The following is a 27578-nucleotide window of genomic DNA, read 5'->3' as shown; positions in this document are numbered from 1 at the left end:
AGGAAATTCATTCAAAATTAAATTACTTACTTTCAATGGCAGCTTGAAACAAAAAAACAAAACAAACAATCGGTCTCTGTACCAAAATAGAAAAAGCAAAACTTATTTGTATGGTTATTTACTGAATATTTTATAAGAATTTAACACTGCAACAATTGTCAAAACAAAAAAGAAAACCTAAACTTTCATCCTTCGAACTGGCAGATAAAGCAGTAGAAATGCAGTGATTTAAGCAGCAACTGTGCGCAAAATGCGACCAACATGGAGCAGAGAACTGGGTAATACAAAATTAGTGAGCCAAAATGATAGTGTTTCAATTATTCGTAAAAACTGCCTTAATTACGATATGTAACTACATAAACTCTCAGACTGAACGAGTTTATATCAACAAGGATAGCAATGTTTTATGAGCATGCAGACTTAATAGCTGTTCAAAAGCTTTAAGTCATAATACTAGGTACAAAACACGCTAATGTAATTGTCTAATTTCATAAAAGATACTATTATTATCTAGTTTCAAGACTCAGGAATTACAGAAAAAAACAATAGTGTTTCCATGACTGATTTTGGCTTTTCCATTCATAATACTCTCAAAAGCTAGTTTTAAAATTAGCTGTACATTGTTTTCACAATAGAGAAAAAAAGAGATAAATTCTTTTTTCGATCTTCCTCACAAAAGGCAGATTTAAACACTGAGTAGGACCCACACAGTGACTGAGCGTAATTCAACACCTTACAAAAAAGAATTTACACAGGTTACTAAACATGGCTTGTAATACAATTAGTGACTATTGATGGCATTCATTTTCAAAGTTGAAATAAAATATCTGTAATTACCTAAACCAGCTAGAGGAGACAAACAAGCCAGAGTTCCAAGAATAAACAACAGTGGTTATAGACTGACTGAGGCAGGGAAGGGGAGGAGGGTTGTGACATTTCTGTCTCAAATTACAACTGTTCTCCCCACAACCATTTTCTTCCAAATACACACTGTTCCAGGAATTAGGAATACTTGGAACAGTGAACTGAAAGTGCCTTTTGGTACAGTATGTCATATTGGGTATTAATGATAATAAAACTTCATGCTGCACTAGCACCAAGATGTGGTCAAGGCTCTTCTAACTGAACCATCCATGCATGCTGCAGAGATTATACATACTCCATCCTTTTCATTGCAAAAGTCTGCCGAGGCTCTTGTGTGAACTCAGTTGAACCAGAAACGTTGCGACAGAATGAAATTTTTCACTCTGCAGCAGAGTGAGAGAGATATGAAACTTTCCGGCAGATTTAAATTGTGTGCCAGACTGAGACTCAAACTCAGGACCTTCGCCTTCTGTGAGCAAGTGATCCACAGACTGAGCTACCCAAGTACGACTATGACCCATCCTCACAGCTTGCAGCTTGGGTAGGTCAGCTTAAATCTCAGACAGTCATACAGTTTTAATCTGCCAGAAAGTTTCGTATCAGTGCACACTTTACTGCAGAGCAAAAAATTTCATTCAAGAAACATCCTCCAGGGTGTGACTCTGCAATATCCTTCCTTCCAGGAGTGCTAGTCCTGCAAATTTTGCAAGAGAACTTTTGTGAAGTGGGGAAGGTAGGAAATGAGGCACTGGCCGAAATAAAGTTGTGACGATGGGTTGTGATTCATGCTTGAGTAGTTAAGTTGGCAGAGCACCTATCCACGAAAAGGAAAGGTCCTGAGTTCGAGTCTCAGTTTGGCACAAAGTTTTAATCTGCCAGGAAGTTTCAACTTTGTGGTGGTGCATAGTGTGAAAGTTTATTACAATAACAGAAATTCCTGACTCAAATACAGAAAAAATTAGCAGATTCCATTTCATGGAATTTCTTGGCTATCCTGGTTTCTTTTATTCATTTCACATTAGCATACCATCTTAAACTAGATTGGTGGAGACTTACCAGTACACCGAGTTTTACACCTACATTCATTCTGTTCCCTTCAATCCATTTTTGCTTACCTCAGCATAGATCTAACAAAATTTATTTCAGCAGCTTGGATTTTCTCTCTCTCTCTCTCCCCCCCCCCCCCCCCTGTAAGTGTGTGTGTGTGTGTGTGTGTGTGTGTGTGTGTGTGTGTGTGTGTGTGTGTGTGTCAGAGCATAAGTCTCCAACGTTTAGGTCAAAATGAGAACATTGAATGTATTGAAGTAGGTTACTTTTGCCTTGTACAGCATCTGGTTCTGACAAAGACAGCATCTTAGCTGACTGTAAAACTACGCAGCTTTGTGTGTATAGTTTAGAACTACACTTAGAGTTACAGTTTTTACAATGTAACACACTGGCCAAATATGGGAAATATTGAACATTCACCAGGGGTCTTTCATTCGGTTGTAGCTCACACCATCCTCCTCATGCTTATTATCATGGCTACAGAGAGACAGACATCAGAATTTAACATCTTGTCGACAGTGAGGCCGTTAGTAATTATGGGAGGAGGGGGGAAAGAAATCGGCCATGCCCTTTTAAAAGGGACCATCCCGGCACTTTTATGTGGCAATTTAGGGAAATCACAGAAAGCCTAAATCTGGATGGCCAGATGGGGATCTGAAATGTCATCCTCCTGAAAGCAGGTCTGTGTCCTCACCACTGTGCCCCCTTGCTTGGTATCATGGCTACAGTCTTTGATTCACTGACAGACCAAACTCTGTGAAGTTACTCATAGATATATTCAGTTTTGTGTACTTCATTTGTGTCTCTCCTTATCACGTCACCCTCTGTGATCACTGCTTTCAATGCAAGCACAAACTGTTTTTTATCTTTTTCATGATATTGCCCATCAGCCATCACAATGACGACGAGCAGTGGAGTTAAGACACTATCTTGCTGGACTCCACATTTGGTCTCAAACCATTGGCTCTCTCTGTTTCCTACTCAAACACAGCTGTCACAAGTAAAGCAATCATTACTTTCTCTGTCAGTACATTTCTTCTCTTTAGGCATTCCCAGATTTTGGCTCTCAGTATACAGTCACAGGCATGGGCTTAGGGGAAAAACTAGTGTCATGCTTTTATCCCCTTCCAAATATTTTCTCAGAAGTGTTCTTGTTATAAAGCTCAGATCAATTGTACTCCTGTTTTTCCTGAACCCATACTGCTGTTCTTCCAGGAGAGGTTCAGTTATCCTTTGAAGTCTCTTTTCTATGACCTCCGAAATTTTTTGACTCCATATTTCTTTATGTATGAGGGTGGTTCAGAAAGTAACCTCCGATCGGTCACAGTGCGGGTTGTGGGGGGAGTAGCGACGCCATCTGTGCGTTCACGCACTCAACAGGTCAGTCGGCATCAAGCCGTGGTCGAGTGAACGTCGTACCTGCGCTAGTTTAGTTTTTGTGGCAGTTTGAAATGTGTGCTGCAATAGAAAACCCCACCAAATGTGAAGTGCGTGCTGTCATAAGGTTTTTTACAGCCAAAGGATATTCTGCAGCAGCTATTCATCATGAGCTTTGTGCCGTGTACGGATCAAGAGTTATGAGTGAAGGAGTTGTCCATGAATGGGTACGTTTATTTAAAAGTGGACGAGAAAACGTTCATGACGAAGAGAGGAGTGGTAGACCATCATTGGTGACTGACGAACTCGTTCAGACAGTTGATGTAAAAGTTCGTGAAAATCGACGTTTCTCAATGTCGGAGTTGTCTACTGGTTTTCCACAGATTTCTAAGACTCTCTTGTACGAGATAGTGACAGCAAGATTGGGTTACCGTAAGTTCTGTGCACGATGGGTGCCCAAAATTCTTACCGACCACCACAAAACTCAAAGAATGGCCTCTGCATTAGACTTTCTGTCACGTTATGAGGACGAAGGAGAACCATTGTTAAACAGTATAGTGACCGGTGACGAAACTTGGATTAAGTACGTGAACCCTGAGACAAAAGAACAATCAAAGATGTGGGCACATTCAAATTCGCCTACCAAACCAAGAAAAGCCTCGCAAGATTTTTCTGCCAGAAAACTGATGGCAACGGTGTTTTGGGATGCCAAAGGGGTGTTGTTGGTTGAATTCATGGAACGTGGTACGACCATTAATCAAGACGTGTACTGTGAAACAATAAAAAAGTTACGACGGGCTATACAGAACAAACGCCGTGGTATGCTGACTTCCGGTATCGTTTTTTTGCACGATAACGCCCATCCTCACTCTGCTCGCAGAACAACGGCCCTTCTTGAGTCCTTCAAGTGGGACGTTATCAACCATCCACCTTACAGCCCAGACCTGGCGCCAAGTGATTATCACCTCTTCATGCATTTGAAGAAATGGCTCGGGTCACAGCGGTTTGATGACGACGAAGAGCTCAAAGATGCGGTCACAGGCTGGCTCCAGGCACAAGCGAGTGATTTTTATGCAGAAGGAATTTCAAAGCTTGTGAAGAGATACGATAAGTGCCTCAATCGCTATGGAGACTATGTAGAAAAATAGTGCAAAGATGTAGTTGTAAGATGTATATATTAAAATATTTTTATTTAATTTGGTGTATTTTTTTAAATCAACCTGAGGTTACTTTCTGAACGGCCCTCGTATATGTACACTGAGGTGAAAAGTCATGGGATACCTCCTAATATTGTGACAGACCTTCTCTTGCCTGGCATAGTGTAGCAGCTTGATGTGGCGTGGACTCAACAAGTCGTTGGAAGGCCCCTGCAGAAATATTGAGCCATGGTGTCTCTATAGCTATCCACAATTTCAAAAGTTTTGACAATGCATAATTTTGTGCACAAACTGACATTCCAATTAAGTCTCATAGATGTGCAATGGGATTCATGTTTGGTAATCTGGACGGCCAAATCATTTGCTCAAACTGTCCAGAACGTTTTTCAAATCAATCATGAATGACTATGGTTTTGTGACACTGTGCATTGTCATCCATAAAAATTTCATAATTTTCTGCGACCACAAAGTCCACGAATGGCTGCAAATGGTCTCCAAGTAGCCGAACATAACCATTTCCAGTGAATGGTCAGTTCAGTTGAACTAGATAACCAAGTCCATTCCAAGCAAACACAGCCCACACTGTTACTGGGTCACCAAACTTGCACAGTGCCTTGCTGACAGTGTGGATCCATGGCTTTGTGGGGGCTGTGCCACACTAAAACCCCACCAACTGATACAAGCTCAGGAGAGACACTGCAGGCATGCTGTTAGCAAAGGCACTTGCGTTGATTATCATTTGCCATACACGAGAGAGAGAGAGAGAGAGAGAGAGAGAGAGAGAGGAAGGGGGGGGGGAGGGGGAATCATCATGAAATTCCAAGTATCTAGGCATACAGGAAGGTGATTTTGACTTTCAAAAAATGCATTAATCCTGTGACTTTGTTAATCCCAGGTCATCTGAGGAGAAATCAGTGTTCATGTTTTTTATTGTTCTTCTTGCCAAGTGTAGCCCTGTTACATTGGATTATTGTCTACAGGGACTCCCACATATATTAGCAGCCACCAACCCTATACTTATCCTTCAGCCAGGGCATATCAACAGATAATTTACTCATTTGATTTACAGAGGGCAACTGTTACACTCAAAACTGGACTGATCGTCCATGGTGTTGATTGTTTCATGTATCATTACATTATCTCTACTGTGAAGATTCAGTTGCAGAATATGGGTGTTACATATGGAAAAGGCTATAAAAGAGGATGTCAACAGGCAATGGTCCCCAACTCTCTTACTCGTATCACCAATAAATGTCAAAAGCCTTTTCTACAGAAAAACCTTGGAACAGCTGCCACAACACATATCTACCATTGTACATTTGGGAAGCTAGTCCAACACTGTAGAAGTGAGGGGAAAAAAGGCAACAAAAGAAGAAATCAGTAATAAAAACGTCAGGAGACAAAGATGAGTTGCTTTGATACGAGAATAACAAGAGCAATCACATTGAAGGAATTTAATAAAGGCAACCATAAAAATACAATACAAAAAAGGAAGAAGGCTAGGAATTAACATCTCCTTGACGGGAAGGTCATTAAAGACAAGCTCAGGCTGGAAAAGGATAGCACAGGAAATCACACTTTCCTTTCAAAGGAACCAACCTGGAACTCACCTTCAGCGATTTAGGGAAATCACACATCTAAATTTGGATAGCCAGATGGGGATTTGAACCATCGCACACTCAAATACAAATCTAATGTCTTATCACTCAGCAACCTCACTTAGTAGCAAAATAAATGGAAAAAGAGAAAACATAAAATGAATTCTACAAAATCGTTTATGTCCTGGGGAGGGAGGGTGGGTTGGAGACATTTTGAGTACACTATACATTAGCATCAAAGTTAAAATATATTCTGTGAAACAGTATTCCACTTATTATCCAACAATATATATGTCATACCAAAGGCAGTGTCTAACCAGAATGGCGGAACTGGAAAAAGAGAAATTTTTATGCATTTGAGTACACTGTCTTACGTAGTACACAAGTGTTTATCATCATCACACATTGCACAAACCACGAGGTCATCAGGAAACTACGTGAAGTAGCTCAGGAATAGAAGATCCTGGGATTCAAAGAAATCTACTATATTTCTAAGTGACTCCAGAGCTCCAGAGGTGTTTTGTGCAACATAAAGCTTTGTTATATATAGCAGAGCTGCCACCATATGCCACCTTTTTCTCAGGTTCATCATACATAAAAGATTTATTACAAGGGTATAGGCTGATTACGAGAGGAGGAGGAGGAAGTTAGTGTTTAATGTCCCATCGACAACGAGGTCACTAGAGACGGAGCACAAACTCGAATTAGGGAAGGATGGGGAAGGAAATCGGCTGTGCCCTTTCAAAGGAACCATCCCGGCATTTGCCTGAAGTGATCTAGGGAAATCACAGGAAACCTAAATCAGGATGGCCGGACGTGGGATTGAACCGTCGTCCTCCAGAATGAGAGTCCAGTGTGCTAACCACTGTGCCACCTCGCTCAGTGCTGATTAAGAGAAAACATTATAATGGCTTCAGAGGCATGAGCTTAATTAGGACCTCAATAATGCCTTCTCTCAATAATGAACAGTGTTGCACAAACAAATTACTAGAGAGCAGTAAAGTTACAGAATGACGGGCAATGGTCACAGACTGAGAAGAGAGAGGAAAGAGGAGAAGGATTGGTAGTTCTCAGGAAATCTGCTTAGATAAGAATGTGGTCAAATAGTTTTCTACTGCATACAAAAGTTAGATTTCTTCAGCTGTCATATTGTAGAGATAAAGAACCTAAAAAAATGCAGGTGCATGGAAGCCCCAACAAACTTTGAAAGCACTTTCTCATGGGGTTCTGAGCAAGATTAAGTTTAAAAGAACATGTTATTCCAAATTCTAACTTCAGGAAATTCCTCAGCAAGCTTGAAAAAACATTAATCGCAATTCTTATTCAAAATAACAACACAGTAGTATTTCGAGTCTTCTGTAAGACTTTCTGGCACTTTCTCTTGGAAAAAGAAAAGTAGAATATCTCCCTTGCTCTTTCAATTTACTTACCACTTCAGTTCCACACAAGAACCAATGAAAACACAACAGTGATAGATATTTACACTGATGTCTCACTAGTAGATTCGTTCAATGTAAAAGAGACTAACGGATTAGCAGATCACAAGTCACTGATCTGAGCACAGGACAGTATTAAGACTGATATGAAGAACACACATTTATAGCCAACTATCCCACTGCATCAAAATCAGTTGCAAAATCCCTGAAAAACCATTAACAGCACATGTGCACAGTACGTGTAGCAAAAGCAATAAATATAATACATTCCCAGAAATGTTTATAATATTTTATGACGGTTCATTTCCACTAAGGTACATGTAGAAGAAAGGAATAATTGTGTTAAAAGGTTATAGCACAATCATGAGTTAGCAGCATGTCATTAAATTCAATACTTTAAGGTGCTCAAAAAAGTTATTACAAAAGATAAGGGAATGAGGTATGATGATAACCTTATCAACTCTGGGTACACTATCCCACATTGTATCTCATATAGTGTCTCTTATGACCTCTCATAAAATACGTTTACAAGAGAACCACTGGACTCTGGTCTTTCAGAGACAAACAGCAAAGAAATTGATGAATTGCTGAAGTGCAAGGATTGCAATAGTTATGGCTGTATATGGCTGTATACAAAGTTGAATTTTAAATACTGTGCACCTAGTTTTTAATGCAAGTAGTTAATTATGGAAAACACAATTTATGGTCAATTTTTACCAAGATAGATCCATTGCATGACCTCTAGACAAGAAAAGAAACGCAGACAAAGAACAGAAATTGAGAAAGCATGCTACAGTAGAGCCGCTACTTACTTCGGATACTACAACTATTAAACAGGACAGGAAGATCAGCATGTAACATTTCATTGGTTAGGAAACCTTTAGAGGAAGAGTGCAAGCTCTGGTTTGACACGGATATGAAAGGAAACAAAATGTACACTTTTCAATGGAATCACCTCGACTGGAAGAGGTTTCCATTCAATGAAATGGCAATTTACTTCTTCCTGTGTGAAATAATAAAAGATTTTTCCATTTAAAATTATTACTATAGCATATATTTTGCAACTTAACAAATGCTTTTTAGCTCTGCATATCATAACATAGTGCAGAACAAATTAAACTCTTATGGAATTAGGGAAAAGTCATACTGTTGGAATCATGCCTATTTAGATGGCAGGAGGCACCAAGATAGTGTAAACTATCATGTAACAGGAAACAAACATGCATCTAGCTGATGCCAAGTAAACTGGGGTGCTCTATAGGTTCCACAACTGGACTACATCTCCCTTTCAAGTACATAAATACCTTGTCATCAAGTTTACTCGACAATTCCAAAGCTTCAAGAATGAAACTATCTCTCTGCAAACGAAACTTACAGGCAGATGGATACTGTGATACTGGATTCATTTTAATTTGCCAATAAGTTTCAAAACTGTACATACTCTGCAGCTGAGATTCATTTTGTGAACAATTCCCATGTCTGAAGCCTCCAATTTCTCTGCAATATGCTTTATTCCAGGTGTGATAGTTGCACAAGAATGCTGGAGAACTTCTGCAAAGTTTGGAAAGTAGTACGGTAGTAAAGCCATGAGATCTCATCATAAGCCATACTTGGATAGGTCATTCTGTGAAAAGTACTGACTGTGAAACGCGCCAATCAGGGTTTCCGACCCATACTGATACACAGTTTTGATCTGCCAAAAGGCACTATGAAAGAGAGAGCGGTATATTTAAATAAAGTCAAAGTCTAGTTGACAAACAAAAGCTGAATGAAGCAAAAATGACAAAGGATAAAAATGCAAGAAGCATTCGATGAACTAAAAGGTAAAATACTGCCAATCCCTCTGACTAAAAATCCTAAGAATTTTTGTTCCTGATCATCAGTGTGGCTTTTGTGAAGGTAAAAGCAGATAACTGAGCCTGCTAAGGGATGCGATTGATTCATTAGATTTGTTGAAATGGAAAAAGCAGTCGGTAGTGTAAAATGGTGCAAAGTTTTTAACATTCTGAGAAATATGTGAGTAATCTTTAGGGAAAGATAGGTAATACACAATATTTACAAGGACAACATGATATTTGCTGGTGACACTATAACCCTCAGTGGAAGTGAAGAAGAAGTACAGGCCATGTTGATGGGTATGAACATGTCTAATGAATATACAATATGAATATAGAGTGTACCCATGAAAGACTGAAGTAATGAGGAGAAACAGAAATGAGATTAGTGATAAACTTACTAGTTAGTTACATGTTCGATAGATCATTTGAACAATTCTTTTCATGCAGAATGAGTCAGTTTACAGGATTTGTATACATGATTAGTGTTAACATTATGAATATAGTTGCTCATGCAATTACACTTAAAAATCAGTTTTTTGACAGGTCTCGAGTTTTATATAGAAATTCATGCATGGAATAGAAAGAATAGTCCTGGAGAAATGATTTTAGGTTGGATTTAAAACTTGCATTGATATTGTCATATATTTTACGTTATTGGTCAAATGATCAAAACTTTTTTTGTTGCCATGTATCTAAGTCTTTTCTGAGAAACTGATCATGTTCTAGATATTGACATCACCATTCTTCTCAAATTGTGATGGATTATTTATGAAGAATTTCATTAACAAATACATGTACTGTGACATGCAGTTACAATGCCAAAACTGAACTCTGCAAAACTTCCTTTGTGATTTCTCTCCAATCTTGACAATTTTCTACCCCTCCAACAGTGTCTTATTTAGCATAACATTCTGCATTTGGGTTGTTAAGTAGGATTCTACCAAGTTGTGTATAAAGCCATAAGTTCCATAAAATGTGGGTTTTTCTGAGAGTGTAACATGATCTACAACAATCAAATACCCTGGAAAGTTCACAAAAAATACCAACTGGCAATATTTTATTATTTAAGGCTTATAATATCAGATGAGTAAATGTATAAACAGCATTCTTAAAATTGGTGTCTTCAAAGTACTTTATGTTCAAGAATTCTGCCACCTTTGAAGCAAAACAAGACATTATGGAAGAAGTAAAGGTGGCATTCTGTGAGGACAAACTAAGCTAAAGAGGGCATTCTTGTTCAAAAGTAGTCTACTAGTACCCAGGGTAGCACTTATTTTGAGGGGAAAAAATCTGAGAATACACATTTGGAGATTGTGTGGTAGTGGATCCCGGATCATGGGAAAACTGTATAAGAATTAAATGTTGGGATATGGTGCTATATTTTGCACATTAGGTGGACTGGTAAGGAATGAAGAGGTTCCTCACAGAATTGCTGGAGAAAGGAACATACACAAAACACTGACAAGATGGAGGGACTAGATGATAGGACATGTTAAGATATCAGGGAATAATTCCCATGATACTAAAGCGAGTTGGAAAGGATGAAAACTAGAGGGGAAGACAGGGCTTGGAACACATACAACAAATAATAATAGAACATACTTACCATATGTTCCATTCCGTTACTGAATGGTACTTTTTCAGGGTATTGTTTAATAAGTTGAGTGTGTTAGGGAGGTTACACTATAAAACAGACACAGTGCATCACAGAGAGGTTTTCTGTTGATGTTTCAAGAGCATATGTTCCAAGAAAGTGGGCAACATATTACTTCATCCCATATACATCCCACAGAATGACCACAATGAGAAAAATCACAGAAATTAAAGCTAATACAGAGATCTATCAACAGTCACTCTTGCCACATACCATTTGAATGAAACATGGTAGGAGGACAAGATAGTCCTCCATTTGCGGGGTACAGCTATAGACAAAGCAAATAATGTTAGTGGAAGGCAGTTACAATAAAGCAAAGGACATTCATTTCCTCTCCCACAGTTCTCTTAGGAGTCACTTAATATTTCCTATAATTAGCACTATTAGGTAAACACTTTAAAGTGGCAGCTTTGAGTGGTACAAAGCAGCCTGGATTATCTCGTTTATGAGAGTGCCAGCCTCTGCAAGCGACTGTGTGATAGCCATTATCAAATAATTCTGTCTTCACTTTGCTTTGGGCTGTGCTTTGCTTGTTATTTTCCTCTCTTATTTTGAAATGAGTCAAGATACTAATCTTGGTACATCACCATGTTCAAGTATGACTCACACTACATCAGAAGGGCTTGTCATTTCTCCTTTTGCACAAAGACAGAAAAAGGGTGTAGGCTGCCAGCCCTATGAGAAAAAAATGGGGCATGTTGCTTCACACCTCTCCTCTACCCTCTGACTGTCTGAGTTTTCATTGTGTGTGTGTGTGTGTGTGTGTGTGTGTGTGTGTGTGTGTGTGTGTGTGTGTGTGTTTTACTGATGAAGTCTCTGGCCAAAAGTGTCTCAATTGTGTCTGTGCGCAAGTCGATGTGTCTTATTTACGGCAAGTAGTAATCTGTCTTTTCCTACATTGTTGATATTCCTGCCTTGAGTTTCCATTGTTTGAGAGTACATATTAAAACAAACTTGTACTTGGCGTTACAAAATATATTTTATCCTCATTTTTCTGATTTCTGACATTCAATATACTACACCATACAATCTGGTTAATATATATATTTCATCTTCTTTTTGCAAGAGGTTAATGAGATTAAATTGGACAGACTGTTTAGAGAAGTGTGTCAAGCCCACAACAGCTTTCAATTAATGGAGTATTAAGTGCAAAGAACCAGCGTAAGGCTTAGGAAAAATTAAAGTTATGACCTTATTCGATTAAAATGCTACATTAGGTGGTACCTATTCTCAAGACTAGGAAACATTTGACACATGATTATTCAGGCAATTTCTTATGTCTTGCTGAACTTATACCGCACAACAACATAACTGGCAGCTAGTTCCAGTAAACTGTCAATTTACTTACACAACACCTTGCATTAATTTGAGGGGTCTTGTTACGATGCCAATTTTGTTTCAAGTCTATAGTACTCTGCCTTTTTTCCACAGACTCCCACTAGCATGGATTAATTTTGCTAAACCAGATTTCCTCTTTGTTTATTTTTATTCATGTCAAGTAGGTAACAATTTTTTAAAATATGAATGACCTGGAAGGTAAACTTAATTCATTTTTATCTATTGGAGGGTTTCTTCCAAAAAAAAATCAAGCAACTCATTGAAGGCACTATAAACAGGAAGGAAGATTATGGTTTAACATCCAGACAACGAAGAGCTCATTAGAAGTAAATTATCAGCTTGGACTGGACAAAGATGGGGTAGAAACTGCACAGATTAATGGGGTGGGGCCACCTTATGGCACTATGAAAATAAAAAGTTGTGGGATTATCTGTGCAGAGATGTCAAACCAACACAATGTACTGAAGTTAATATTCACTAACTTTTAGGTGTTTTTATTACGAAAAGCGAAAGGGCAGGAAATGGTGAAAAATAAAGGATAAGATGAACAGTATCTTCAGGAATGGAGACGTCAACCCAATCGTCGATTATAAATGATTTAGCAGTAAAGGAGACCACTCACTGAATAACAGAAGCACTGAGTCATCAATAGGCACACACAAAAAAGAACACAAACTTGCTACCTTTCAGAATACATCCTTCATTGAACTAGAATGCACGCATGCACACACACACACACGCACACACCACACGCACGCACGCACGCACGCACGCACGCACGCACACACACACACACACGCACACACACACACGCACGCACGCACGCACGCACACACACACACACACACACACACGCACGCACGCACGCACGCACGCACACACACACGCACGCACGCACACAGACACGCACACACACAGACACGCACACGCACACACACAGACACGCACGCACGCGCACACACACACACACACACACACACACACACGCACGCACGCACGCACACACACACACACACACACACACGCACGCACGCACACACGCACGCACGCACGCACACACACACACACGCACGCACGCACACACACACGCACGCACGCACGCACACACACAGACACGCACACACACAGACACGCACACACACAGACACGCACACACACAGACACGCACACACACAGACACGCACACACACAGACACGCACACACACAGACACGCACACACACAGACACGCACACACACAGACACGCACACACACAGACACGCACACACACAGACACGCACACACACAGACACGCACACACACAGACACGCACACACACAGACACGCACACACACAGACACGCACACACACAGACACGCACACCTGTGGGGCTCCCTGTATTGGGTAGTTACTAGGGGCTCAGACAGAAGCAGCATATCTGCTGGCTATGAATGCAGGAGGGAGGGATGAGACACGCACGGGCTAGGCAAGTGATGGACAGGTGTGCTGGAGCTTGTGGAGTGTTGTGCATGATGTACACGACATGCAATGGGATGTGGTGATAGGACAGAGGAAGAAGAATCTGTTGTATAGAGGATGTGTAGACAATGAGTTAATGGACACTGAGACCAGTAGGTTTATGTGAGAGAGGAATGTGTTGCAAAGATAATTCCCATCTGCATAGTTCAAAAGCTGGCCATGAGAGGAAGGATCCATGGCCTACACTGTGTAGCAGCCTTTGAAATTGAAAATGTTGTGACACTGGGTTGTCAAATTTGTTCTTGGCCACAGTTTGGCAGAGGACACTCATTCGACTGACAGCTGTTGGTTGTCATATCAACATTAAAAGATGTGCTGCGATTGCAGCAGAGACGATACAGTAGGGCCTTGATAATCCTGATGTTCTGTGGTCTGTCAATACTGGATTATCGAATATGCCAGATTCTCAAGGTCATTTTTAGAAATCTGGTTTTAAAAAAAATCAGTATTTGCAGAACCTAGTTTTAATGTAGAAAAACAAGTAATAGTTATTTACTAAGTAGAACAGGACAGAAAAGAGTATAAAAAATTACAACCATGTATTACTTTTCTGCAAAAAAACAAAATTCAATTAACAATCTAGCTTTGTACTGCTATACCCAAACAATTTGATGCTCAAAGCTTCAGAAAAGTTTGATATAGCCTACACAAATAATATTTTGTACACCATTTACAAATGAAAAAAGCACCACTGGTTTGAAAAGATCAAGAACAAGGTAATGAACAAAAATTGTTACTAATGAATTGGCGCAGTTAAAATAGAATCACTGGCAGAGATATCTCACATTATCTAGGGCATGGAACATGTCAGATATGTATCACCAAGGATGGTATAGCTGAAATTTTATTCCGAGTCCTCTGGAACATTGCAGGAATGTTGACTTGTTTCCTGGATTGAGCACTATTTTGAAGAAAAAAGTCATATGATGGGCCAATTCATAACTACAAAAGAATTCAATTGTCAGCTACTCTCGGTGAATTTCACAAAATTTTTTAAGGCTCCCGAAGCCTCAGCCCAAGGGATGTGAGCTGATGGCTCCCATTCTGTTTCTAGTGCTTCCGGTGGGTTGAAAACACTTTGCAGAATCACCTGGTCAGTTATCTCTTCTTCAATAGCTAAATTTTTGTCAATGTCGATCCATTCATCAATTTCTTATGTTGAAAACACTCAACTGATTGGTGGATGCATAATTTATCATTTATAGTATTTAAGAGCGAACAGTTGTCGACTAATCCTCATTATTTACGATGCTTCCCCAACTTGGCTTCTGCAAACAGTTTAGGCCATAGTTTTTTCCAGACACTGTGTTAAATTGCTATTTTCACTTGTCTTTGGTGTTAATATTTTGTTGGAACTACGACACTGGACTCTGAGCTTAGCAGCTTTTGCACAAACATTTCTCTGTACCAGCATTTGAGATTTTGTATGACCCCTTGCTCCATGCCGGACTATCAGGCCTGTCAGTTTGCCAAGTGTCACATTATCACGGTCTTACCATATATGCCATCACTGCTTTCACAGGTAGAACTATCTCTGATAGGGTAGGATATGCCTGTAACAGAAAATGAGTAGGAAGTATTGGGTGGGTGGGTTGGGAATGGCCGGCCGCGGTGGCCAAGCGGTTCTAGGTCCTTCAGTCGGGAACCGCGTGACTGCTGCGGTCGCAGGTTCGAATCCTGCCTTGGGCATGGATGTGTGTGATGTCCTTAGGTTAGTTAGGTTTAAGTAGTTCTAAGTTCTAGGGGACTGATGACCTCAGATGTTAAGTCCCATAGTGCTCAGAGCCATTTAAACCATTTTTTGATTGGGAATGTCTTGCACCAGGGTCTCCCACAGAGATGAACTCGGTGGCATGGAGTTGGGAGTAGGAGTGGTATGTTGCATAGATTGGGTGGGCATCGGAATACTACTTCATGAGAGGTGGGAAGATTATGGGTGGGATGACCCTCATTTCTGAGCATGACAATAGATAATCATAGCACTGGTGAAGGATATAAGGATATGGTTCAACTGTTCCAGTCCAGGGTGGTGGGGTGGGGGTAGGGGAGGGGGAAGGACTCCTTTGTAGGTGATGGGATGATAGATGATTCTTGGAGGTGGTAGGAGAGTTAAAGGTCTATGAGGATATGGCATGGGAAATACCTTCCTGTGAAGGCCCTCATGCCTCGGAAAACTTTACAGGTGAGGAAGTTCCCATCATTGCAGATTCGCCACCCACAGCTGGGCAGGCTATATGGGAGTGTATTTATGTTCTGTATCAGGGAATTGTACTGGATTAAAAGAATTATCTAAAGTGTTCTTCCATACAGAACCATTCAAGTAAGTTCCTAATCAATAAATAATATCCTCGAGTAACGTCACAAAATGAGAAAAACAATACCAAAGATATCCCACAGTAACCAATCTCTTTCATCCAACTCCCATAGCACCGGTTTTCGAACCCTCTACTTTTCATCTGCCACAGCTCTTACCCCCAAGACTCACCTCACTGCACACTAGGGCGTATGGATCCTGCCAATAACATAAACTACACTCCTATCCAATGTCAAAACATGTCATTGATACAAGAGTTACCTATCAGGATAAACACTTCTGAATCCTTTCTCATTTCATTTTCCTATCAAACACAGACTTTAAAACAACTTTTATTTATCTTCAACACCTTCTGTCTTTCTTGTTTCCTGTCTTTTCCATTTTCCAGCAAAAGTTCTGAATGTTCCTTCTGCATTTGGGTTTCAAATATTTTGGTATCTTTATTTCATAATTTTTTTTTTTTCTTGTTTACTGTTTCTCTCTCAATTCCCTCATTACCACCTTATTTACATTTACGAAACTGTCGTACACCTAAAGCACAGAGTATCAATAAGTAACCTCTTCAGCTCTGACCGATGAATTAGAGGTACCTGGTTCATGTCCTGATGAGAAGAAAAAGTTCCATTGCCAGTATTTTGCCAGCAAAGAGGGAGAGGGATAAAATTCTTGAGAACCAGACTTCCAGGCAAGTCATTAAATTCCATACATTTGTGTCATATACCATGGAGAGAGGGAAATGACTTTCTTGTTGGTGAGATGTCTGTTACATGGGAATTTTTTCCTTATTCAGTTAGAAAGTATTTAAGTTACTGCTTTCACTCTCTTAAAATTACCCAAAATCTGTAATTTTTTATGACACTCAAACTCTGCCCATCACTCTGAAAAGTTCCTTTGGGTGTAATTATTTGCATGTGTAAAGGAAAACTTGCTCTTCAAGAACAACTTTCCTTTTTATTTGATTAATTTATCAGTTCCCACTGGATCCTGTGAGCCAAAACTACTTAATCAGTTTACAGGAGGCTGGAAGCCTATAGAAAATGGAACCTACTGAATACTTTTGTATTCAACACTCAAGGAAGTGTTATCTAAGCTAAAATTATTTTTTATCTATGCTCACTGGATGAATGCTGCAGTTTCTTTCAAATGAAGCAATACTGTCAACCACAAAACCCATGATGGGGTGTAAGTGCAGGGGTGGCAGAGTTAGAATTCTGGTTCAAATAACTATTATCTTTCATTTTCCTGAGGAAAACTGGGAATTTAAAGTAATTTAAAAAAAGTTCCTATTAGATTTAAAAATTTATTAAAATAATACTACATGCTCCAGAATTTCTCTATCCTCACTAAAACAACAACTGAGTTTCAAAGAACATTGTCAATTACATGTTAGGAAAAAAAAGAGAAGATATTTGCTAAAACTAGGGTACAGTTATGTTTTGTTTCTCTCCAGTTTCTGTAAATTAATTTTTAAAAAATCCCAATGCAGCCTTAAACAAGGGCTACATGTTTGTTTCGTATTCCATGTCAAGCTTAAGCACAATTTTTCCAACAAGTTAACTACAAGTGAGATGTTATATGACAGCAACAGAAATGTGAAACACCTTCACAGATAAATTTCCGGACACAAGGGAAGGTTACCACTGTTGGTCTCGCAGGAGAGATCTCAAAATTCCAAGAACACTACTGTTATTGTTTTAATGCTTCACAAATAAATTAGTAATTCAAGCAATAGTTGAGAGTTTCCGCAGAAGAATCAAATACTTAATCTAATCCAGTTTAAGAAGGGACCTTCCAACTACTGTTGCTTATTAAATGTACTTAGATGAAACAGTAAAACATTCCATCAATTTACCACTTTGGTTAGACTAATTATGAAAGCACACATTATAAAATTCTGTCTGCCATCAATTTTGGAAACACATCACTCATTTTATATGATAATTCAGGCCTTCATGACAAATTTAACTGATGATAAATCTTTTTAGGTTGTCTCAAGTTAAAATGGAATATTAAAGAAATCCTATGACAAGTAAGCCAGTAAAACTCTGACACACAACAAAAACATTATGTCCTATACAGAAAAAATTCTATAACATTGAAAAGTCTTATAGCAGTAATATATTTGTTGCTAAGCAAAACATTTCTTCTGAGTAAAAAAATATTAGTTGAATAATGTTTACCCATTAACTGAGAATAAAAAGGGGAAAACACAGCTGATGAATAAAATAAAACATTCAACTGAAAGCCCTTTTCCCAGAAACAAATCTACAAACTTGATAAGGAATCAGTGACTTGTCCTGCACTTTCCTTTACTGTAGTCTGCCTTTAAAAACGTATTTGATATTCACCAGTTTACGGATAATGTAGGGTTCTATCTGCTAATGATCTGCATATTACCATCTGTCCAACCAACACAGGTAAATGATAAAAATAAACTGATTTCACCACACAGGCTGTCTTGTGAGATTAGAAAGGAACAGGGAACTCAGTTCTACACCCACTCAACATTCTAGAAGACTCAAAAGTGTTCACAATACTGTTTCACAAGGAAACGCCAATAAAAACTGAAAATGCCTCTGAAACATCTAAACATGTCATTCACTTTATATGCTACACACAATATTACATAAGTGACACAAATATCATATTCACCACCTGTCTCTATTAACAGTGTAAGAAAATACCAACAGATGCTTCTTTTAAATTTCGATACATTCTCGATTAAGCAGACAAGTAATGAAATAGCACAAATACTCCACATATTATTTTACCGTAATTTGTAGCAGCTCTAGCTAATCCATGTTATAATGATAATCCATGTTATAATGATAAAAAAAGCTAACTCCTCTTCAGAGCAAAATTCTCTTTTACATTCTTTCTACCCTCCTAAGAGTTTCAAGAACAGCATGCAGTGACACATAAAATGAGTAAATGAAGTTGTATTAGTCGAGAGAGCCTTGAGAGTGTACAAACTACCTACTTACTGCCAATATTTCAATAGGCTCAGAGATGATGTTGCTCTACAGAAACTAAACTGTGGAACTGGTTTCCATGAATTATGTTCAGTATTGTATTTGGCAGCTGCACACTATCCACTTCCCAGAAAGATCCCCCTGAGTTTTCAGTTTTGATCTCATAGCTCATCTTTCATTATGTCAGAATAAAAAAATTCTTAATTATGGATAAGTATCTAGTTATACCTCTATCATAAAAAAAGCAGATGGTACTCAAGGGGGGGGGGGGGGGGGGAATTACAGAGCTATATGCTCAGAAACTCCACTTATGTTATTACTGATAGTGAAAGTCACAGTCAGGGCCTTAATTTTTTGATACAGCTGTAGGAACAAAAATTATCTCAGAGGAAATGAGCATCTTAAAGCAACTCAGACTCCTGACATGTCACATGTTGCTGATACTGTCACATGAGACAAAACACGAAAACTTACTAAACAGAGCTTGGCAGCTATAAACCAATATATACAATAAAGGAAAGTAGACTGTCACTAACAGAAATTTAACTGCACTATTCAATTCACACTAATAAATGGCAGATAACCTAAATCATCAGGTAATCTACCTTCCAACTTTTAGTCTTAAACCCCCCCACACACACGCTGCTCCTTTCCATTTTTATGCACAAGGGGCAGTTAAATGAAAAATGAGACAGCTGGAAAAAAGTAAGTACACTGTTTAATATTTCAAAAGTAACTGCTATAACTGTTAATACATTTTATGCAACTTATTGCCAAGGTTGTTTGGATCATATTGCAGAAGATTCACTGTGAAACCCTTACACATCCTCCATACAATCCCAGTCTATCCCCATGCAATATCCATATTTTTGGAGCCCTGAAGGAAGACATTTGAGTGTATCGACTGGATTCAGATGAAGAGGAATATGCCTGAGTACAATCACGGTTCCCTAGGCAATTGCAAAACCTTAGCTGTCTTGTTTCACAGTAGGCTAAATGTATTAACAGATATCATAATTACTTTTGAAATAATGAATGCTTTAATTTTTTTTCCTTCACCTGTCTGGTTTTCATTTGAATGTCCCCTATATTAACACATTCATGAATCTAGTACGTCCAGATTTATTATGCAATGTATATATCAGTGGCACACAAATTTTACACAACACACCGTGTCAATCTATTTAGTTATTTTTCCCACACAACAGTATACAAAGTAGGATAGGATTAGGTGAGCTCAGGGCAGAAAGTCATAAACGGCTTTACCAACTTAGGAATATCATGGAAAACCAAAGTCACAATGACTGGACAGGACAGAACACCACCTCTCGAGTGCAGGTCCAGAAATCTACAATCAGGCCTAAGTTAGAGTTAATCATATTTCTGATTAAACTTTTCTATTTGTGTGTAAACAGTAGACTTGTGAATTTTTTTTGTCCTCCTTACTGAACGTAAGTTGTCTCCTTGCATTGTAATGGAACCTGCTTAATACATTATATAAGTTACAATCATCATTTACAGTCAAGATTCTCTCCTCTCTGCGTTTATCAAACATATTAGTTCTCATCAGAATTCAATCTTATGACGCAATCAGAATAAGAAAGACAACAACGAAAACTTACAGCAATAAGTGTGTTCAAACATCTCATGGCAAATTCTGCAACAGAATGTTATGGCCAAACTACAGGCCATGTCATACCAAGTATGCCAAAAATCAGTATTTTCTGCAGATAGTACCATAGTGGAAGGATGAGAACTAGAATGAAAGTAACTAATGTGTTTAGAAAGACAGTATTTATTGCCAATGTTTTTACTGGTATGGTGATTATATACAGATGTAGTACTTCCTGACAACTGCTATACTCTAAACAAAAGCTATTCTTCTATACACTGTGCCATTTGTCACAAAATGACTTTAGTGAAATATTCACTTTTTTTGTCAGCCTCCATACAAGAAAAATGGATTGCATATGTCAAAGCAACTAAAAAGTGGACCCCCTCCCTTTATCTACTACAGTGATGATTCCATTTGCTTTAATCATATCATATTACATAGAAATGGGCAACAATAATAACTGACAAAATGTGTATAAGCAGGCAGATTGCCACCAGTTGCAGATATGTCTTTGAAACAGTGATAGTAAAGCCTTCAGTAAAATATACTGGACTCAAACAGATATTTGTTCCATCGACAAACAATAAATTCACTTCAATTGTCGAAGTAAACAAACACACAAAAATTAACTTACTAGCTATATTCCAGCTCACTGACAGTCTCTTCATCTAACTAAGCAATACTTGCCAGCACCTAAAGTGCAATTGTATGGCAACTGTCAACATCGAAAGCACTACAGATATCACGAAGTTACAGAATAAACATTCCAAATCGAAAGTTTATGCTGAACTTACCGTAAACTCGCCTGTAACTGCATCAAATCCCACATGCACTGTATGTTCAAAGTTCGTTGGGTATGATATATTAGGTTTCTCGTTTTCCTTAGCTTTTTGCTTGATCTTTCCTTTCAACATTTTTTTCTTCCTGTCTTCAGAGTCTGGTTCTTTCGGAAGGGGTCGCATATCTACCGGTAAATTCGGAGTGGAATCGCCCCTAAAAATACCATAAGAAATCATCATGTACTTGTCAAATGGTGTATTAATGATCTCATCTACACATTTACTGACATTGCTCTACATAAATAACTCACCTATTGCTTGTCAGTCTAACAGGAGGTGCTGGTGGCTTATCCTCGTCGTCTGACATTTTACCAGTTTAATTATCAGTGAGTCAAAATCAGTTTCCCCCAGGCTAAAGACCGCCACTTCTACAGTCCGTGCAAGATGCTATAAATTCACTGTGTCGTTTGGAAGACTGCAAAAAACACAGTCACCTTATATCATTCGTTATTGCACCTAATCACAAGTGAACTGAACACCACAGATGAATATTTTGGATAGGAATCGACGTGCGCGAGCAGTCAGCATGGTTACAGAGCCTCCGCCTCGAACACTTAATCAGTGAATGTCACGAAGGTAATGTCCGTGGTAAACACCAACTCCCAAGTTCCACCCACACAAACACCATGCGTCAGATGTCAGTTATTTCACTTGTTCCCACACAATCCTTGCAGCCGCCATCACCCTACCCCCTTCAAAACAAAGATGCTGTAGATCGAAGTGCTGACAAGACGTACCTTTGCTCACTTCAAGTCTACCAACTAAATTCGGTCGTGACAAAATCACGTTTCTACGCTCACATTTACAATGGACTTCAAGAAGATGGTTATTAGTAGCTTTCCGAGTGCAATCGAACGGCATGATTTTTTCTTAACACAGAACAGTCAATCATATAGAGCTAAAAACCGATTTATCAGCAAACGATACAATGCAGTTGGATGTTTTAGTCTTGGATGACTTTCATTAATGCTTCTATTATGTGACAAATACTGTACGTTTGTGAGGTTATCCGTCGATGAATAAATAAATAAACAAGTGAAAAGTACTACTACACAATGCAAACACTACGCTTTTCTTCGATTGATTGCTTGTTCATTGACACATTAGGTAATTTAAGAATCACTAGAAAAGTGACAACCTGTAAATTTCTTAAGTTATACAAGCTGCGACGTGGTCGCGAATTGAACAGTGACCCAAAAGTAGAATGAATTTCCTTCACTTCGCATCTATGGTCAGAAATTTTTATCTCATCAGACATCTTCAGATCTGTTTTATAAAAACTTGTCCTAATATGCTTCTGTGACTCCAGTGTAGTATTAGGACATGTTTTTTATAAAACAGATCTGAAGATGGTCATTATGGACCGAAACGGTAGTCTAATGACATAAAAATTTACGACCATAGGGGCGAAGTAAAGGAAATTTATTAAGTAATAAACAGTCACCAAAAATATTTCCATGATAATTAAGATTTTTAAGCCTATCCTGTGCGAATTATAAAATATTTATTGTTCGTTTAGTAACCTAGGTACGTTTCGGTACTTCCATTCCATCTTCTGCAAATATTAATTTACTTGAATATTTTCACCTGCTCCACGGCAAGAAAATCTGAAGATGTGTAGGTTCCCTACATGTCGTTGTTTTTATATATTTTGAGTATGGTACTTGCTCTGTACTTATCTCAAAGTTATGCCACTTAGCGAATTGAACGTAAAAATGTTGTTTGAAAGCTGCTAATTATTGCTTTCGAGAGTGTTTATATTTTTCCCGAAGCCATATAATAACTTCTATACAGGACAGCCAGCCTGGAATGACATTGTGAAGTCATCGTTGTATCACTTTTATCATTTGTTTGCCATAGTTTCTTACCAGTATTCCATTTAATTTGTGTAGTTTATTGTACCCTCTACTGTGTCTGTTGGTTTTGAGAATTGTGGCTGTCCATATATACAATATCTGATATGGTATCTACACTAATATTATATTATTGAGTTGCTGGTAGTTAGTTTGTTAGCTACTTCCATTTTTCGTGTATCATTTTGTACAATTAATCATAATGCTGTTGAACAATTCATTTCACATTCTATCACAAATTAATTTCTGAATATGGTTGCACGCTGAGCATTTGTAAGTGTTTAAAGTGCAGATATGAGTTATAATCCCTACCCAGCATTTTAAACATGACAATAATAGAAATTCTTCTGCAGAATTGCAGGTGTTGTTAAGGAGGACCTTTTTCAGTTGTTTTCAAGTTTTACTTTTCTGTCAGATATTTTATATCACTGGGTAAGGGATAAAAAATTTCTGTTGCTGCATTGTGCACGCCTTTTTGTGCTAAAGACAAGTCATTGTTCCTTTTGCATAGTAGTAGATTATTTACCACAAACTTCATAAGGGAAAGTATACTGTGAAGCAGTAGTCAGAATGCCCAACTAAAATAGATACAGAATGAGATTTTCACTCTGCAGCGGAGTGTGCGCTGATATGAAACTTCCTGGCAGATTAAAACTGTGTGCTGGACCGAGACTCGAACTTGGGACCTTTGCCTTTCACGGGCAAGTGGTAGAGCACTTGCCTGCGAAACGAAAAGGTTCCGAGTTCGAGTGTCAGTCCGGCAAACAGTTTTAATCTGCCAGGAAGTTTCCTTAAACAGATGTCTATAAATAATCGTGGGTAAGCCCCACATATTATTCATGGAACACATATTTGAGCAATGAAGACTTTCTTTCTTGGACATGAGTTAGCCAAGAATTATTCCATATGCCATTATTGAATTAAAACACATAAAGTATCTCAACTTATTGATTTGTCTTTCCCCAAGATTTTCAACGATTCTAAGTGCAAATGTGGCTGCACTAAGTTGTTTTAGGATTTCCAAAAAGTGCTTTTTCCAGTTTAAATTCTCATCAATGTGGACATCTAAAATTTTTGAAGTTTCCACCCTATTTATTACTTCCCCACCACCTGTTACACTTATCATTGCTGTAGTATTCCTTGATGTGCGGAACTGAATACATCGTGTCTTTTAAAATTGAGGGTGAGATCATTTGTAGAAAAACAGTCAATGATACTTTTAAGAATTCTGTTCACCATTTCTTTTATTTCTGTATGTGTGCTTGGATTAATAACAATACTAGTGTAAAAAGGACAATTTCTGCTTGTTGTATCTTAGACAGAAGACCGTTTTCAGATAAAAAGAGCAATAGTGGACCTAAGAATGTGCCTTGAGGATCCCCATACTTGATTTCTCCCCTGTCAGCATTACACCCCCAGACTATATTGGCTGAATTACTAAGCACAACCTTCTTCATTATTTTAATCAGATATGACATTATACATTGGTTGGCTTTACCAACAGTCCCACATACCTTCAATTTATTTAGGGGAATACTGTGATTCATGTAGTCAAACGCATAAGATAGGTCGCAGAAAAAATCAAATAGTGCTATTTTATTATACAATGCTTGTAAAATCTGTTGAATAAAAATATAAATGGTATTCCCAGTAGAGCAAATCTTCTGAAACCTAAATAATGATTTGCTGACGATATTATTGTTGCTAAGGTGAGATACCATTATAGAAGACATCACTTTCTCAAAAATTCTGGAAAATGATGTAGGCAGGGAACGGGTTGGTAATTACTGACATCTCTCTTATCGTGAGATGAGGTGAGGTGAGATACCATTATAGAAGACACCACCTTCTCAAAAATTCTGGAAAATGATGTAGGCAGGGAGTGGGTTGGTAATTACTGACATCTCTGTTATCACCTTTCTTAAAGAGTGGTTTAACAACAACATATTTCAGTCTCTCTGGGAAAATGCCTTGAATTTGTGGTGCGTTACATATTTCAAGTAAGAAATGGGAACAAATCTTTAGCACTCTATCGAAAACACCATCAAAACCAGATGAACTTTTATTTTTGAGGGAATATATAATTTTCTGGATTTCAAAAGGAGATGATGGTGATACATCCATACTGCTGTGATTTTTCTCTTGACCTGTTGTTCCTATACTTTGAACTATATTTAAGAAAGTATTATTAAATACATTTGCCACCCGTGACTTATTATTTATAGCCCTTCCATTCAGCTCAACAGTGACATTATCCTTTTCTGTGGCTGGTTGTCCTGAGTCTTGTTTCACTACATTCCATGTAGCCTTAACCCTCCAGCAGGCGTGCCTATGTATAATATGAGCCAGCACAAATAACAATGTCTTACAACATTCCATTTTTGCTTCTACAATTTCGAACCTGTACCTGTTCCTTCATTATTGCTTCAGCTAATGCAGTGATAAGTTGCGTTGTTATATATCCAGCTGGGCAGACATAATATCAAATAAACAGCAAGGTATGTAAGAAAAAATCTATGATCCATGTATGAAAATGACCCAGTTTCTGATGTAGGAGCGCAATCCCACAATGAGGCAGTTGTATATGAGGTAATTAGCCATCTAGTAAGTCCTTGGGTGGAATATGATCCAACTGAGCAGTTTAATGCTTCGAATGGGTTATTACTGTGGAGCGACACACGTAAGCACCAACAGAGTGATGTAATGAAAGTTTATTTTATTATTGTTTAGTTAAACAGTGATTTAGCTCATTTAATGTAAGTATAGTTTTTTGCAGTGAAATTAAACTAAAGTGAAATTGCGATTTTGCTCTTACATAGTTATCTTGGTAACATAAAGATACTTATTTTTTACATATGTACAAAGTATGCTGCATGCCTGCTCGTGATATAAAAAACAGTGCACATGTTAAAAGTTTATAACTGTTGTCAGATTTACAAGTTTCTGATGCTACACACATATTACTTTTCTTTTTAATAACCTATGCGATTCTGGATATGGGTCATAATATATGCAAAAACAGTTCCCAAGTTTTCTATATACACATATATTTTACCATAAAGACTGATACACATGAACACTGCATGAAGTACAAAGGCAGACTGAATTAAACATGGCGGCTCGTTGGAGCAGTTAATGTTCCAAAGATTGTCATTTGTGTGTTCGATGTGACCTACCGACGCCACCCAGTCTCCCCACTACAGTACGGAGTACGGCCTATGAGCCCTGAGGTAAGGGGGTGGGAGGGTCGTGTGGGTGTGAGCATCGGTGTGAGTGGTGCGAGGTGGCAGGCACATGACCGGAAACTCCATCTCCAACGGGTCAGAGTGCGAAGGAGTGGCGGGGAGCCGCCAGTCCAACTCGTAATTCGCAACCCAGAGGGGAGGGGGACTGATGTGTTGGCCAGCTCGGGAGTAGCAGCATGGGAGAAGCGCCAGTGTGTGAGGATGCCTTCCCGAATGCATACTGAGCTGACCGAAGAAATGAAAGCCTGAACACATGATGGGTCACACTCTTGTGGGAGGCACAAGCTGTGCATTGACACTGAGTTCCTTGGTGAGGGTCAGGTTTGTGCTGTCGGTGAGCAGTACAAGTATACAGTCATCTAACACCATAATCGATATGTCATCGACACGGTCAGGTGGTATGTTGCAGCACAAAATGAATGTTTGGGCATCCACGTTTCTAGTACCTGAATTGTCTTCAAAGCCTGTGAATGGGGATGATGATGACATGCCTGAGGAACCCGCAAACAGTGGTGGTGACTTATTGGACGGAGAAAACCTAACCATAGGTTGAAAGGGGTCGTTAGTGGGTTTGTCAAAAGAACATGTGCTCGGGCAGTTCAACTGGGACGGCAGAGCTGTGTCAGAGTCTACGAAGGCAGGCTTGAGCCTATGTAGAGAAACGGTTTGTGGGCGATCTTTTATCATGATGTCAAACGTTGTCTCACCCCTCCGGAGTACTTCAAAGGGGCTGAGGTAAGGGGGTTGTAAGGGTTGTCTGACAGAGTCATCCCTGAGCATGACGTGTGAGCAAGTGCTGATTGCGCTTGGCACATAAGTGTCAGGTGGGGAATGGCTGACAGGTGGGTGTAGCCAGATGTTTCTAAAGTGTGAATGCATCCTTCCGATTAAGTCTGGGAGGGAGGGGGAATCC

At 38.8% G+C, this 27578-nt stretch overlaps 1 protein-coding gene across 2 annotated transcripts in view; it reads right to left on the bottom strand.

Annotated features, from left to right (window-relative positions):
* Positions 1 to 22255, bottom strand: part of LOC126162177 (serine/threonine-protein kinase Pak) — a 156409-nt gene extending 134154 nt beyond the window's left edge. For both annotated transcript variants that reach the window (XM_049918488.1, XM_049918489.1), the window contains exons 1-2: positions 21819 to 22255; positions 21523 to 21721 (exon numbers count right to left, since the gene is read on the bottom strand). In XM_049918488.1, coding sequence (XP_049774445.1) covers positions 21523 to 21721; positions 21819 to 21874 — 255 coding nt within the window. In that variant the 5' untranslated portion in view covers positions 21875 to 22255. The remainder of the gene's footprint in view (positions 1 to 21522; positions 21722 to 21818) is intronic.
* Between the last annotated feature and the right edge of the window lie 5323 nt (positions 22256 to 27578).

The sequence above is a fragment of the Schistocerca cancellata genome, chromosome 2 (genome assembly GCF_023864275.1).
Source record: "Schistocerca cancellata isolate TAMUIC-IGC-003103 chromosome 2, iqSchCanc2.1, whole genome shotgun sequence".
NCBI classification, from domain to species: domain Eukaryota; kingdom Metazoa; phylum Arthropoda; class Insecta; order Orthoptera; family Acrididae; genus Schistocerca; species Schistocerca cancellata.
This window is presented reverse-complemented; position numbering and strand designations above follow the sequence as displayed.